Source organism: Bubalus bubalis, chromosome 4, assembly GCF_019923935.1.
Source record: "Bubalus bubalis isolate 160015118507 breed Murrah chromosome 4, NDDB_SH_1, whole genome shotgun sequence".
Taxonomy (NCBI): Eukaryota; Metazoa; Chordata; class Mammalia; order Artiodactyla; family Bovidae; genus Bubalus; species Bubalus bubalis.
In genome coordinates, this window is record NC_059160.1 from 90,536,644 (window position 1) to 90,553,895 (window position 17,252).

Sequence of the window (17,252 nt, forward strand, 5' to 3'; positions counted from 1 at the left end):
ACTTTCAGAATAAGTCAAAACCAGTTCTAGCTCTCTTAGCATCTTAGGGAGTTGTATGATGAAAATAATAACTGGAAGGTGTAAGATGGAGGGCTCTTGACCTATTTTATTTAACTGCATTCAAATCCAGAATTTATCTCTAAGTGAGGGACTGAAAATAAGAAGCTCTGTTTATTATCTTTCTCTGTGAAAACTTCTTTTACCTTTATCACCAAAGTTCCTAAGACATGGGGAAACACTGATTCAGAGCACAAAGTAATCCACATCTGTAACCCATTCTTCTCTTTTACACAAGTAGTATAAAACTTTTATTCAACTACCAATACTAATAGAAACATTAGTTTATATTTCCTGGTATATAATTCTGTGTATAAATATTTTAAACTCTTACCCAGGTTTAAATTCCTTGAGAATATAGAGAATACTGCTTTTGTATTTATCAAGGTTCTGTGCTCAATAATTGCATACTGAGTGATAGGTGTAGCAAATTCCACCCTTGCTGTTGGAGCTCAGTTTGGACCCAGCATTGATCAGTACCCAGAAGGGTAATTACTTCAGGCAGCCATACTTGAGACTTCCCTGGCAGTCCAGTGCTTAGAACTTCACGTTTCCACCGCAAGAAATGGAATTCCTTGGGTGGGTTCAATCCCTGGTTGGGGAACTAAGATCCCACAAGCTGCATGGTGTGGCCAAAAAAAAGGTAGCCATTCTTTGTTGTTGAGTTGGTGCTATATCATATCTGAGATAAAAGAACTGAATCATCTTTCTGAATGAAGAAGTAGACCTGAGAACAAAAAAACAGTCTTTCCAATTCCTATTCTTATTCCCTGAAGCAGGCCTCTTCCTTCAGTCAGGAGATTAAAGGCCCTGGGGCTAGGCAGATTTTACCAGCTAATAGACTTCATGAAAGTTACCTACAGAATGAGGATGATAATATCTGCTCCACAGGGTTATTTTAAAGATGAAATGACACAGTTACAGTAGAGCTCAGTCATATCTGATTCTTTGCGGCCCCACAGACTGCAGCACACCAGGATTCCCTGTCCATCACCAATTCCTGGAGCTTGCTCAAACTCCTGTCCATCGAATTGGTGATGCTATCCAACCATCTCCCTCTGTCGTCCCCTTCTCCCACCTTCTATCTTTCCCAGCATCAGGGTCTTTTCCAGTGAGTTTTCCCATTAGGTGGCCAAAGTATTGGAGCTTCAGCACCAGTCTTTTCAATGAATATTCAGGACTGATCTTCTTTAGGATTGATCTTGCAGTCCAAGGGACTCTCAAGAGTCTTTTCCAACACCACAGTTCAAAAGCATCAATTTTCAGTGTTCAGCTTTATGGTCCAACTCTCACACCCATACATGACTACTGGAAAAACCACAGCTTTGACTATACGGACCATTATGTATGCCTACCCAGTACCTGACACTTGTAAACATTCATTAAAGGCAGCTATTATTATTTTTACTAGAAACAGTTTGGTCTGGGTACTCCCTGATGGTATCTCAAACAAAGTGAGAAGAGCAGGAAATCCTCTTTCACACAACAGGGACAGGTTTGTACCCTGATCACTTAGGCGAAGCCAAGATAACTGCTTTATTATCTAGACCTTGAAGCAGACTTAATATCCTAGAGCTGTCATAAGCTCACATCCTGTCCTCATTAGTTCAGAGTTCAACGAAAGACACAGAGCTACTGGCATCAAGTCAGTGACAGCTGGACAGACATTAAGAAAATCTACTTATTTGACAAAATATTTATTGGGCACTGATACTGTGCCAAAGCATGAAGCATAAAACCCACAATAAGGAATTATGATAGAAAAATAACTTTTCCTGTGTTAAAAAATTAAAAACGGGGGACTTTCCTGGTGGTTAAAACTCCACACTTTCACTGCAGAGGGTACGGGTTTGACCTCTGGTTGGGGAACTAAGATCCCACATGCTGCATGGCACAGCCAAAAACAAACAAACAAAAAAACATTTCAAATCAGAAATCTGAACAAAACAAATACTAGTAATGCATTCATTCCGCATCACTTACCTGGCATTTAGAATAACAGAAAATAGGAATCTAGGTAGGTCTAATTCCAAAGAACCTAGAATTAGCATTCATCATTTCTGCTAGACCAGCACTTCTCAAAGTGTGCCTGGAAGCTTGCGACATTTTTCAGGAGCTCTGCTCTGCAAGGTCAAAATTACTCATAATAATTCTATAGTTTCATAACAGTTCATTTCTCTCTCATTCTCTTATAAGTGTACAGTGAAAATTTCCACAGCTTACATGACACATAGCAAGAGACTGAAGGCAGAATTGATGAGAATACAGCTTCTAGATGCCAAAGAGACTCAAAAATGTAAAACTAATACTATTTTCACATTTTTTTTTTGTTTGTTTTGGGAAAGTGCTGAATAAGTTTTCATAAAGCATTAGTTAACATTACCAATACTAGATATTGTTATTTATAAGCAAATGAGTAAATACTTAAAAATTTTTTTAAATTTCTAAAATGGTACATATTGATAGTTATTATCCATATAAATAAAAACTCTAGGGTTCTTGATCATTTTTAATAGTGTAAAGGAGTCCTGATATACTAGTTGAAAACTACTGTCCTGGATAACATAGAGAACTCAAACTTATCTTGTGATTTTTTGTTCAGTCCAGGATCAATCTGTTGCCCAAGTTTTAAATAATTTGAAGACTAGACTGCCCTTTGCCTGAAGATCTGAGTAAGTAGGCATTTAGTGGTCTACAGTGGCAAACTACTCCTTTCCACCTGCCACACCAGGAACATGAGTCTAGTGATCCAAATCCTGATTGTAATATATCTATTCTGCTCCATAGAGATCATTTCATTCTGCCCCTTTCTTGCCCTCCAGATATGTGTTAGCAGCTGACCTAAGCCTGGGTTAATTTAAGATGAAATTACTCACCACTTTGCTCTTACATACTAAAGACAAGAGCTAGACCAACAATTCTTTTTGACCCACTGCAACATCATTGACGAATATGAACTATATACAAATATATTTGAAAGTCTAGATTGAGTTTCTCAACTAATGTATCATGGCAGGTAACACAGATGGGCTATACTTTTTTCTTTTTTAAGGCTCATTTACTTTTAAAAATATTTATTTATTTATTTATAGCTGTGCTGGTTCTTTGTTGCTGCTTGGGCTTTTCTCTAGTTGTGGTGAGTGGGGACTATTCTTTGTTGCAGTGCTCAGGCTTCTCACTGTGGTGGCTTCTCGTTGCAGAGCACGGATTCTAGAGTGCATGGGCTTCAGTAGTTGCAGCGGTGGGCTCAAGAGTTGTGGTTTCTGGGCTATAGACCACAGGCTGAATACTTGTGCTGCATGGGCTCAGCTGCTCCTCGGTATGTGGGGTCCTCCCAGATCAGAGATCCAACCTGTGTCTCCTGCACTGGCAGGCAGATTCTTTACCAGTGAGCCACCAGGGAAGCCCCTAGATGGGCTATGCTTATGTCAAGATGTTGCTCTCAGCTCTCAGGGTGATCCACGGGTGGATGGTAGCCAGAAACCCTGTCTGTAGCCTTTGGTCTCATGTACCCATTGTGCATGCACATATTATTTTCTATGTGTGCAGCAACATGATTGAGTTGGGAAGCACTGGCTTAGATCAATTCTGGAAAAATACAAAAATGTCAAAACTGATATATAAAAAAGAAAAATAACCATCAAAGAAACTGAAATAGACAACAAGATGAAGACAGGAAAAATACAATAAAAAGAGAAAGGTCTTATACAGACTGATGAAGATGGTATATCATTAAATGAAGAGTACTGAGTAAATATTTTGAACCTGAATGCTGCCCCCATCCATCTTCCACACACACACACACACACACACACACACAGATGAAAACTGAGATATTTAAAGGTAAATGTGTAGTCCCATAGAAAACATTCAGAAAACAAAGATCATGGCATCCGGTCCCATCACTTCATGGGAAATAGATGGGGAAACAGTGGAAACAGTATCAGACTTTATTTTTTGGGGCTCCAAAATCACTGCAGATGGTGATTGCAACCATGAAATTAAAAGAAGCTTACTCCTTGGAAGGAAAGTTATGTCCAACCTAGACAGCATATTCAAAAGCAGAGACATTACTTTGCCAACAAAGGTCCGTCTAGTCAAGGCTATGGTTTTTCCTGTAGTCATGTATGGATGTGAGAGTTGGACTGTGAAGAAGGCTGAGCGCCGAAGAATTGATGCTTTTGAACTGTGGTGTTGGAGAAGACTCTTGAGAGTCCCTTGGACTGCAAAGAGATCCAACCAGTCCATTTTGAAGGAGATCAGCCCTGGGATTTCTTTGGAAGGAATGATGCTAAAGCTGAAACTCCAGTACTTTGGCCACCTCATGCAAAGAGTTGACTTATTGGAAAAGACTCTGATGCTGGGAGGGATTGGGGGCAGGAGGAGAAGGGGACGACAGAGGATGAGATGGCCGGATGGCATCACTGACTCAATGGACATGAGTCTGAGTGAACTCCAGGAGTTGGTGATGGACAGGGAGGCCTGGCGTGCTGCAATTCATTGGGTCGCAAAGAGTCAGACACGACTGAGCGACTGAACTGAACTGAACTGATAGAAAACAAATTCAGAAAGTCCTTCCCCTTTACAACTGAATGCTTTTTCCTTCCTTCCATCTTTCCTTCCTCTCTTTCTGGCCACACCACTTGGTTTGTGGGATTCTCTGATCAGGGACTGAACCCACACTCTCGGCTGTGAAAGTGCAGCAGAGTTCTAACCGCTGAACTGCCAGGGAATTCCCTACAACTGAATTCTTAATAAACCAATCACATAAAAAATGTGAGCAGCTTCTGTAGAGTTGAAAGGGAAGGAGAAAGTAAAAAAGATACTCAGGCAGAGGGAATAGCATGTGCTAAAGAAGAGATAAGAAAGGGCTTAGAAAACTATGCAGTGTACAGATTGGGAGTGGGGGTGGTGACAGATAGGAGAAAAACTATACAAGCAGTTAGGGGCCAGATCACAGGTGCCTTGCATGTTATGTGAAGCTTGAACTTCATCCCACAGTTGATGGAGAGTCACTGAAAAGATTTTAGGCTATTGTAAAAAATCCATGCTAGATGTAATGAAGCACTGAACTAAGGCTACAGAAATCGAAAGGCAAGGTTGGATTCAACCCAAGAGATGGCAAGAAAGTGAAACTGATAGAACTTGGTGACTGGGTAGATGTAAGAATCAAAAGAAAAATGAAAAATCAAGGGTGCCTTCTATGTTTCCAGATTGGGAAACTAAGTTGATTATGGTGCCTCAACCAAGTAGAGAATAAGATAAGAAAAGCAAATTTAGGAGTGAAAGATGAGTTGTCTGTATACTGAATTTGAAGTACTTGTGGAACACTGAAATGCAATAGTCTGGTAAGGCAAATAAACCTGGAAAAGGGGCTTAAGATAACATATACACAAAGATATGAGAAAGAAGAGAGAGAATGAGAATACAGGTGGTAGCTAAAATTATGAGGGTGGATTGACTGCATAAGAAAGGAATATAAACTAAAAAGAGAACGAAGGTAAGAATACTAGGAAACACAACATAAAAGGTGAATTTAGGTGGTGGGAAGGTCAGAGGGGGAGTCGTATCAAACAAGGCAGAGATCAAGTAAGACAAGAATTTCAGTATCCACTGGATTTGGCAATTTGGAGACCAGTGATAACCTTCACCAAATAAATTCCAGTGAAATGGAGACTCTAAAGGACAGGAGTGAATTAGAGCAGTAAAAATATAAAGAAGAGAAAAAAAGAAGTGGAAATAGCTAGGGCTCTCTCACGAATCTTGACTAAGAGAAAGGAATATCTTCACTTAGTGCAACAGAACCACTTTATCTAAAACTAATATCCCTGTGCTTTAGATCCATTCTCTTCCTGATCAGAAATTTTATTCTATTTAGTCCTCTTTTTTTCCTATTATTTTCAGCCTTGTTCTCTACTTGTTTCTTCTCAGACCTTGAATACGCTCAAGTTTTCCCATCCTAAAACAGCTCTTCCTGTCCCTCACAGCCTTTGGCTCTCACCATCTCACAAAGAAAGTTCTTGAAAAAGTTCTCTCCTCATGACTTCTCTTCTAACTCCTACTCATTCCTGAACCCTCCTGTGTCTTTCATCTGGCTTCAGTCCATATTACTCCACTGAAGCTGCTCTTGCCAAAGTCGTTACTGATCTTACTGTGAAATCAAACAGATACTTTTCAGGCCCGTATCTTACCTGACGACTCAGTGCCATTTGACATTATTGAGCATGCTCTCCCCCTTGAAATGCTCTTTTCTCTTAGCTTCCTTTCTGTCACACTTTTCCCAGTAGAACTAGATTTTTTAGTATGCACTGCTAGTTTGGACAATGTGCTATGCACTTTGGAGAAGTTATTTACTTTTCTGGTTATTTCAGTTTTTTCATCTGTAAACGAGGAATAACAACAGTATCTACCTACTTCATAAAGTTACTATGAAGATTTAATGTTCAGTACTTAGAATGGTGGCTGGGACAAAGTGAGTACTTAGTAAATGCTAACTACTGATATTTTCAGGGGCTTCCCAGTTGGCTCGGTGGTAAAGAATCCATCCACCTGCCAATGCAGGCAAATCGCCTCACCTTGCTGGCTCCTCACCGCCTGCATCTGGGCGGCTACCCCTCTGCCCAGGAGGTGATGTCCACATGTATGCACTGATATGATCAAATACTGTATGGCTATCATACCTCTTATCTTCTTTTGGGTTTCTTCTTCCTTTTTGTTGTTTTTCAGTCGCTAAAGGTAGCTCGTGCTCAGCTGTGTCCAACTCTTTGTGACTCATAGGCTGTAGCCCGCTAGGCTGCTCTGTCCATGGGATTTTTTCCAGGCAGGAATATTGGAATGTGTTGCCATTTCCTCTTCCAGAGATCTTTCCAACCCAGGGATCGAACTCACATCTCCTGCTTGGCACGTGAATTCTTTACTGCTGAGCCATAAGGGAAGCCCTTAGTTGCTAAGTCTTGTCCAATTCTTCTACGATCCCATGGACTATAGCCGGCCAGGCTCCTCTGTCTACAAGATTTCCCAAGCAAGAATACTGGAGTGGGTTGCCACTTCCTTCTCCAGGCAATCTTCCTGACCCGGGGATTGAAGCTGCATCTCCTGCTTGGCAGACAGATACTTTATCACACTGAGCCACCTGGGAAGACTGCCTTTTCCAAAAACAGTTTCCTCAGGGTTCCATGCAGATTCTTACTTTATTCTATACACTCATCCTGCGTGATCTGAGTCAATTATGGCAGAGAGTCTGTATGGTTCACAGACCCCAGAGCACCCCTGAGATACACTCTGGGGGCCCATAAAATCAAAACTGTTTTCCTAATACTATTAAGACATTATTCGCCTTTGTTATGGTGTTGACATTTGCAATGATCATGCAAAAAGAGCAATGGTGGATACACTTACAGAGCCTGAACACAAATCAAAGCAGTGGCAGCCAACTGTAGGAGTAGTTACTATATATTTTCTTGCTATAGCCTCTTGGTTAACAACGACGTTAGTTTCACTAAAGCAGGCCCTTGATGAAGCAATACAAATGATTAATTTTATTAAATGCCTTACTCTTGGGACTTCCCTGGTGGTTCAGTGGCTAAGACTCCATGTTCCCAATACATGGGGCCCAGGTTCAATCCCTGGTCAGGAAACTAGATCCCACATGCTGCATGGGATTTTTTTGCATGCCACAAGAAGATCAAAGACTCCACATACCACAACTAAAACTCAGAGCAGCCAAATAAACAAACAAATATTTTTTTAAAAAGCCAATCCTTGGGTACATTTTAAAAAAAGTAGTCTGCGATAAGATGGGAAGTACACAGAAAGCACTTTTACTGCATACTGAGGGATATGGCTGTCTCAATGAAATGCACTTGTTTGACTGAATTGTATGTTCAACTAAATCACTTTTTTCAAAGAACACCATTTTTATCCACAAGAATGACTGACAGAAAAACTAAGGTTATTCAGGACCTGCGTACTTAAGATACATTTTCTTAAAAGTGAATGAAAAGAGCCTGTTACTTAAACAAAAACAAACATTCTTTCCATTGGTAAAATTCAAGCTTTTAAGTGACAGTTTGAATTTTAGAGAATTCATATCTGCCTTTGAGCTCGACAACATCCCAATACATACTTCAAGGCTTTTCTAATGAGACTGTTACAATGAGATTAACTATATGATTTTTATTAGTGCCATATTATGAAATGTACATTTAAAAGATTTGTATAACTTAGGGAACCAGTATTTTTTCACGTGACCAATACATGACATCCATTCAAAGTGTATGACAGACTGGTGGATTTTAACCTGAATGAAAAGCTCAATGATATGGTTTCAGATTCCACAATGCAACCAACCTTTCTTGTGTTTTGGCATAATAGCAAAGATGAAATACTTTCCCTTTCCAGTAACATATCTGTGTAAAGTCAGCTTTTACTTATATACTTCAACCAAACCAACATATTACAAGGGATTGAATGTAGAAGCCAGAGAGGAAAATCCAGCTATCTTCTACTAAGCTAGACATCAAAGAGATCTGCAAAAATATAAAATCAATGTTCTTCTCACTGAATTTTTTTTGTCTGGAAAATTATCTTTCAAAAATACGTTATTTATGTTAATGTAATAGGCTTATCTTTGTTATTTTTAATGAAATAATATCTCTTAAATTTCTCAATTTTGATTTCAAATATGAAAACATTGATAGGTATATGTAACCCACATTTACAAAATCTTTTTGGGATCCTCAAACAGTTTTTAAGAGTAAAAAAAAATAATGCTGAGAACAAAAGATTTACAAATTTCTAAATTATACTATTTATTCATTTACATGCAGTTGACTCCTAGCCATATATTATTTTGTATATTCCCTAAACATATGCATCCATATCAGTGTATTTTTCTGAGTAAATTCTTAAGAGGACAGGGCTTGCTGTGTACGAGGTGCTGCACTTCTCAGGGATGCCTATACCACCAAATCCAAAATTTCTTGCATGGTCCATGCACAAGTAATCTTTGCAGGTTTTTTAAGGACTATTTTTTTTTTTAATTGGCCAATTTGCTCTTAAAACAAAGCAGAAACAAACTACAAAAAAGAAAACCTTTATGACATATACTATCCTAAGCCACCACAAGGCATATACTGGATTATACCAGACTATTCTTCACTCCCATTCCCATCAGTTAACTTCACTTAGATCTGTAAGAATTAAGATGATTAATAACTGTGCAATTGGATGAACCTACTTGGTACTGTCATGAGAAAAGAAGGATCAACATTCTACTTATACCTTAACCTTATTATGAAGGAAATAAGTCTCAAGATTAAGAATTACTTAGAGTATATATTAAAATGTTTCACTAACACAAACTAATTTAAGACTAAAGTTGTAGTTTTATTATAGAGTAGCTAATGAATATTTTATAGAGCAGCAGTTCTCAAAATATTGCTGGAGAACAGCTGTGTGTCAGTGAGTGTGTTCTTGCTCAACTGTGTCCAACTCTGTGACCCCATGGACTGTAGCCCACAAGGCTACTCTGTCCACGGGATTTTCCAGGTAAGAATACTGGAATGGATTGTCATTTCCTTCTCGAGGGGACCTTCCCGAACCAGGGATCAAACCCATGTCTCCCGCATTGGCAGGTAGATACTTTACCACTTCGTCATCTGGAGAACAGCTGCAGTTCCCTAAGACTCTCACTGTTTCATAACTCTTCCTTTTCCAACTACGTACATATGTTTTTTTTCATTAAACATATTTACCTTTTTATTTCATTAAACATATTCACCTTTTTTAAGTGGATGAACGCTGGGCTGGAAGAAGCACAAGCTGGAATCAAGATTGCCGGGAGAAATATCAATAACCTCAGATATGCAGATGACACCACCCTTATGGCAGAAAGTGAAGAGGATCTAAACAGCCTCTTGGTGAAGGTGAAAGAGGAGAGTGATAAAGTTGGCTTAAAGCTCAACATTCAGAAAACGAAGATCATGGCATCTGGTCCCATCACTTCATGGCAAATAGGTGGGGAAACAGTGGAAATAGTGTCAGACTATTTTTTTGGACTCCAAAATCACTGCAGATGGTGACTGCAACCACGAAATTAAAAGATGCTTACTCCTTGGAAGAAAAGTTATGACCAACCTAGATAGCATATTGAAAAGCAGAGACATTACTTTGCCAACAAAGTCCGTCTAGTCAAGGCTATGGTTTTTCCAGTGGTCATGTATGGATGTGAGAGTTGGACTGTGAAGAAGGCTGAGCACCGAAGAACTGATGCTTTTGAACTGTGGTGTTGGAGAAGACCCTTGAGAGTCCCTTGGACTGCAAGGAGATCCAACCAGTCCATTCTGAAGGAGATCAGCCCTGGGATTTCTTTGGAAGGAATGATGCTAAAGCTGAAACTCCAGTACTTTGGCCACCTCATACGAAGAGTTGACTCATTGGAAAAGACTCTGATGCTGGGAGGGATTGGGGGCAGGAGGAGAAGGGGGCAACAGAGGATGAGATGGCTGGATGGCATCACTTAATTCGATGGACATGAGTCTGGGTGAACTCCGGGAGTTGGTGATGGACAGGGAGGCCTGGTGTGCTGCAATTCATGGGGTTGCAAAGAGTTGGACACGACTGAGTGACTGAACTGAACTGAACTGAATTATACTACTTAATACATTTGCTTAAACCAGAAACACAAATGCATGCCAAATAATAGATAGATAAATAGTTTAACAAAAAGCTCTTTCTTAAGAAGTTTTTACCATCCTTCGTAATTCAAGAAACAAGTGCTTGTGGGACATTAAGCCTGTATTTCAGTTAATAATGTTAAAAGGAACCAAGTCCACCTCTTCTAAACTCCCATGACTTAATCCTGTGCACACACTCATTACTCTATTTTAACCACTGTTTTTCTTGTTCTCTTCCTGCAGGCAGGCACTATGACTTACTTTTTCACTCTTGGCACACAGTTTGATATCTGATATACACTAAGTTCTCAATACATAATCGTTGAAGAATGAACAGATGAACAAATGGGTAAAAATTTAATTCTCAACTAAAAAGGTAAAGTGTTTCAAGGAAATGTGCCACCTGTCTTCCTGAGTCATAAGATAACCTACCAGCTCCATGTCAGAGGTCACTGATTTCTGGAGAATCAGTAGAAATTGAAATTAACTAATTTCATTCTGTAACTGGAGACTTCCCCCAAGAAGTATTAAACACAACCACAACAATGTGATTTAGTTTGAGACCCTATGTGCCTATAATTGAGACTTCTTACAAATGTTGACACTAACCCAGAGCTACAGACTATAAGTAATACCCTTTTTAAGAAACTCCATAGTTTTGAGAAGAATATAACAGTGTGGTTATTCTTATTGCCTTATCAGGGCTGTGTAGCACTTCATGTACTTGACAAACTTGTTTGTCTACAGATTAACTACTCTGAGGTGATATATAAAAAACTCTAAAGCAATACTTGGCTAGAATGCATGGTTAACCAACAATGACTCAAAACAGACTATACCTAGTTATTTAACTCATTCAGAAGAAGATTTACATTCAAAAAAATCCATTACTATAAATTTTTTTTAAGAAAGCCCCATTGTTTAAGTCTGGCCCAATAAACCCAGGACAAATCACCTTCTGGTGCTAGAAAATTGAATCAAATGTGAATCTATATTAAAATTCTCTTCTTGATTATTAATACTTGTTTGAATGACTATCATCAAAACTGGTCAACAGAAATAATGTGTTGTCAGCAGAAATCACTGTGTCAACAGAAATAATTTGAAATCTTCTAACAGCCACTTTTAAAAAAGTAAAAAAGAAACGGGTGAAATTAACTTCGAAAATATACTTTGTTTAACTCGATATATCCAAAATATGATCATGTCAATATGCAATCAGTGTTAAAAACTGAGGTATTTTACATTCTTTTTTTTTCTCCTGCACTAAGTCTTCAAAATTTAGTGTGTATTTTACAATTAGATCACATCTTAATGCTGACCAGTTGCATCTGAAACCCCTCAAAGCTAGTAGCTATTGTACTAGCTGGTGGCTACTATACTGGAAACCACAGCAGTAGATAATTCACAGAGAATTCTTCATATCTAGGAAAACTGCCTTTATATCTAGGAAAACTGGTTTCAGATTTTTTTTTTGTTAGTTAAAAGTGACTATGGTTAACTCCTTTTGCAGTAACATCCCAATTAACTTTCCCAAAGATAAAGTAGGAGTAGATTTAAGTACAAGAGCCCAAAACTCAGTGAATTCTTTAGAAGGCAGCTTTATCTGCCTAAAACTATCTCTGATGAGAAGTCAAAATAGGTACATCTCCCCTTCCCACTCTAGAGGACAGGTACAGACTTCCCTTGATGCCGCGCCTCTTCATTAATTTCTTCTTTACCCATCTAGGAGACCCTAGTTTTCTGACTCAGGAAGTGGCTAAGGCAAAAATATCTGACGTGTTTCTTTTCTGTGATGAATATACTGTTGCCAGGAACCTGACCTTAGTTGTGACAGTATTCAGGGTTGTCTGCAGAACTTCAACACCCACTGCACAGAAAGGGCTGGGGAAAGTCTTCCAAGAGAGAAAGGCTTCTGATTATCTGGAGCTTAGTAGGAGGCAGATTCTCAGGTAAGGGCAGAGTTACATAGGCTTTTTCAATCTCACTCTGCTGGATCTGCAAACCTGATTTAATTCTGTGATTTACAATTCAATAAAGCCCAAAAGAATATCTTTAGGAATGCAGTGGAATGGGCAGTCTCCCTTACAACCTAGTCAGCAGCTGTATCCATTCTTCCCAAAGTACCTCTCCAGTCTGGAGGACCAACTAATTCTGCATCACAATGTTGGAACATGACATGGACCTAGAAGGAGGGCAGCTGGTCTGCTAGAAAGAGGAAAAGTTCTTCCTCCATTCAAAGGAAGTGGAGAAGAATGGGGGAAAGAAAAAAGAAAAGGCAGTATACAGCAGAGGCAGCCAGGCTTACAAGAGGAAGATGAAATGAGTGGCTAAAAAATGTGTATACACACGCGCACACGAGCACACACACACAAGAGTCACTGCTTTTGTTTCTAGTTATAAGATAGGACTATACATGAGTCTATTTAGTGCCCTGTGCCACAGAATGGTATTGAGAAAGCTCCTTTCTCAATATGCCAGTGAGGTTGCCTTGGAGGTAACGAGAGAAAAGGGGATTGGAATAATGAATGAGCAGCAAGGAGAGGTATAATCTATCTCCTGTATAATTTACAAAACAATTTTCTCTGGCAACATAAAGCTCCTACTGCAATACCATATTCAAAATAAATGACCCTATGTAGCTCTGATGGTATCAATATTAAGTCTCAAGCTCATATTTGAACCCAAGGAATAAGTGCTCAGGGACTATGTAGACATTAAATTTCAAACAATTTTACCTTTAAGATCCAATAGATCCAATTTATGAAAAAAAAAAAAAAAAAAAAGATCCAATTTATGAACACGCCAGACCTAGCTTGGACTATTCATTCTCTCAAGTCTCAATCATTAACATAATATTATAACAAGTTTTAAAGAACAGGTGGAAGAGTTTCTTATCTCTCTTTTGATAGGATAAAAGGGTGGCATGAGTGTGTGCATGGGTAGTGGGAAGAAAAAAGAAACCACAGAAAGGTGCCCAACATGCAAATATAGTATGGTGAAATTTAACTAAGAAAAAAGGAATTAGTTTCGTCTCTCTCAGTCAAGACAAACATCTATTGTATGCTGAAGATCTAGATTCTGTTTACTCCTCTGGGTATCTGAGTAGATGAGGGTGGATCCTTCTCAAACATTCAATCAGTATTTACTGACCACACGCCACATCTAAGGTATTTTGCAAGGTGCAAGCCACCACAATACAACCACTCAGCAGAGGCCCACAAAGGAAAGCCTCTATTCTTGGGTAGGACATAATCTACCATCTGCAGTTCTTTAGTGAAATGGCTAGATACACTTTATTTATGGTCAGGTGGCTTTCAAATCATCCCTATCAGATGAGGTTGCAGCTCTCCAGGGAATGTGGGAACTTAAAAAAATAAACGCTCTGTGTAGCTGATGAAAAGAAAAAGTAAGAATAAACTGTAAACTCTATTTATTCTTTAGGATATTCTTAAAACAGAGATAATTTATCAAAGTGCATAATGTAAGATATTAAAATATGCAGGACAATTTGAAGCAACAAATGCAAAGTTCAAGTCAAACACATTATATTAACCAAGAATAAGATGAACATGGATCTGTTCTCCAAATCCTAGAATACTAGGAACAGCAGTATTAAATCTTAATTCTCGAAGGGAAGTTTAAAGTGGCCATATAGTACAGTGGAAGGAGAATGGGGCTGAGGAAAACAATCTGAATCTTGGTTCCACCTCCTCCTTCAGGTGAGTATGCAACATGTGAAAAGCTGAAAATGTTTCTAAGCCTTAAGTTTACTGTTTATATAAAAGGAAGCTGGAGTTCTAGCTCTTACAGCCTATGGTTGTCATATGAATCATTTTTAGAAACTAAGTAGTTAGGACTTGAGAAAGAAGAAAACGTAGGAAAGAGACTAACTGAACCAGTACTTCAGCTGTAAATTCTATTGCTAACTAAGTGGTTAGATCTTAAAGAGAAACAAAAGAGCAAGACTGTGGCTAGGGTTAAACCTTCCTAAGATCAAACATGAGATGAACAAGGTACCTATTCTTACTATCCAAGAAATACCATACTAGAATGCTTTCACATCAGTATTCCCACCCATCCCTTCTCCCCTGACACTGGAGCACCATAGAAACATTCGGATAGAATTCCCACAGGTAAAAAGGATCCTTTCCAGTGGCTGTGCCAGGGGATATGTAAGTCTTCACAGTCACCTGGGGAAACTCTTTGGAAATTTGAATATATATCCAAGTTTATATAAAATCAGTGTTTATAAGCAACAAGTTATCTCCTCTTACCACTAACTTGGGGAAAACTTCCATATTGTTAAACATTTATATGAAAAGCAGAGGATCTTTTGCCTAGGATGATGAACTTTTTTTTTCTTTCCTGAACTGTGTATTTCCTTTTCGGTCATTATACTTTCTCTTTTTTTTTCAGCTCTCATACACAGATGCTATGATGGAGGGTACCTGGACCTAGTTTACTCCTAAGAGGGACAAGTGGTTTGTGCCTCCACCTCAGGAACACTTAATATAATGACTATACTTAAAGAACTGCAATGCTAAGTTGCCGAGGACCTAGAAAAGGCATTTGGTTCTTTTGGCTTCATTTGCTTCAGATAAAAGCATCTTTATTTTTACACTTGAACCTTTGGTAGAGCACTCTGATGAAAATACATAAACACTGTGAATAAATGGATGGATGGTGGGCAACACATAATACATTTTTGTGTCAGAAATAGTGGGCAAAGAAGTAATCCAAAACAGATTAATATTAATTTTTCAGACAGTAACAGAGTAGTCTATCTGCAATATATGCCCATCCTCGAAAGGGCATTCGTGCTCTAGATACTGGCCAAAAGAAAGAAAGATGTCAAAAGTTCCACCCTCATTACCTGAGACCTATGCAAAAAGTCACCTTTCCAGGCGGGGTGAGTAGGCTTGATCAAAATCACCCACAGCTACAAGTTCACACTGTAAAATCACCACCACATCAAGTCCTCGGTGAGTATCTTTATCTTAGCAGACAGGAGCCGCTCACTCAAAGAAAAGTGAAAACACTTCTGTCAAGAACACATGGTCGCTGAGAAGCTGGCTCAACACAACAGTCTTACAAGCCCTAAGGCTGTCCATCCTTTCAGTATGATCACTCCTCCTTCCATTTCAGGCCTCCAAGGCCCGTTCTGCAACTCATTTGACACCTTTCCGTGCTCTTGAAACCTCAGGCTCCACCACACCCTGCCAGATTTCTACTCCTACGAGCTCTGGCACAACTTTACTGAAACACACACACACAAACACACACACACGTCCATGAGCTGACGAACCAAGGCTTAGGGCCTAACTAATCCTGTGCCTCTCAATTCCCAGAAACTAAAGTGCCCTCACAAATCTTAGCTTCCCATGAACCCGCTCCTTTCAGCTTGGCTCTTGACGGCCCCAACTAGTTCTGGTTCTCTTAGCCCTTTCTTGTTTCCCGCCTCGGGTTCTCGGTCGCAGCTCACATTCAACCTGTCCCTGTTTCCTGGTCTGCAGAATCCTTGAAGATTGGGGAGAGGCCTATGAGACACCCCCGCAAGTGACCTCCGGGTTCTAAAACTAAATGGGTCCAGCGTCCCCTGCGACTCTCACTCTTTTAATGTCCAAGCCCCAAACTCCCTGTCTTTACCTAGGCTCCACGACCACCGCGGCCACCCTCCCGAGCATCTCCCGCGCGGCCCGGACTCTCCCAGGCCCCTGCTTCCGGACTTTCCTGCAATTCGTCTTCCGGTCCCGGACCTCGGCCTTTCGCCCTGGACCGGCTTCACCAGCCCGCGCCCCCGGCCCTTCGCACCGCTCGCCCGCGGGCTCTCACCGCTCGAAGAGCAGCCTCACGGAGAACACTCCCGCCGCCAGTGGGAACACCGAGAGGATGTGCCGGGCCCGCGGGTAGCCGTAGCCGTCGCCCTGCCCCTCGAAGTTAGCCCAGCTCACGTTCTGGGGCAGCCAGAAGCGCTCGTTCCACAGCCAGCCCCACAACAGGCCCAGGGCTCCCGCCGCCGCTGTCGCCATCTTACGCCCGCCCCGCGGCCCCAGCCGCCACAGCTTCAGCTGCCGCCACAGCCAACGGAACCCGCGGGGAGGCGGCCCCGGGGCGGGGCCGCACCGGCGGCCACCCCCTTCCGGCCCCTTCTCATCCTCGGCACGTCTCAGCCCGCCTCCTCTGCGGGGCCGGGCCTCTTCACCGCCCATCCCGCCTCCCCGCCCACCTTCCTCTCTGCAGCTTCCCCCGCCGCCTCTTCTCGGGACTCCGCCCTCTAGTCCCAGCCACTCCCCTCCTTTTCCCGCCCCGCCTCCACCCAGCCCTGGCCCCACCCCCGAGGCACTCAACTTTGGTCTCACCCTTTTTTTGCTACCGGTTTCGACCGAGCTTTTCCTCCTCCCTCTCTCCCGTCCTGCTATGGCTACACCCCTTATTTCAGGCATGGCTCTTTTATGGGGACATTTTTCTCAGTCCAGCCAGCTTAAAACGATATCTGCTCCTTGGAAGGCCATGTCT

At 40.8% G+C, this 17,252-nt stretch overlaps 1 protein-coding gene across 4 annotated transcripts in view; it reads right to left on the reverse strand.

The window, feature by feature from the left end:
• The window catches only part of CERS5 (ceramide synthase 5), a 29,802-nt gene extending 12,868 nt beyond the window's left edge, over positions 1 to 16,934 (reverse strand). The window contains exons 1-2 of one of the 4 annotated variants that reach the window (XM_025284141.2): positions 16,569 to 16,696; positions 15,633 to 15,754 (exon numbers count right to left, since the gene is read on the reverse strand). Coding sequence is in view for 2 of the 4 variants with exons in the window: in XM_006075772.3 (XP_006075834.2) it covers positions 16,569 to 16,765 (197 nt within the window). In the remaining 2 variants the exon portion in view is untranslated. Of the gene's footprint in view, positions 1 to 15,609; positions 15,755 to 16,568 lie in introns of all 4 variants that reach the window. The other 3 variants (XM_025284140.2, XM_006075772.3, XM_025284137.2) reach the window with 3 other exon arrangements.
• Positions 16,935 to 17,252: the final 318 nt, after the last annotated feature.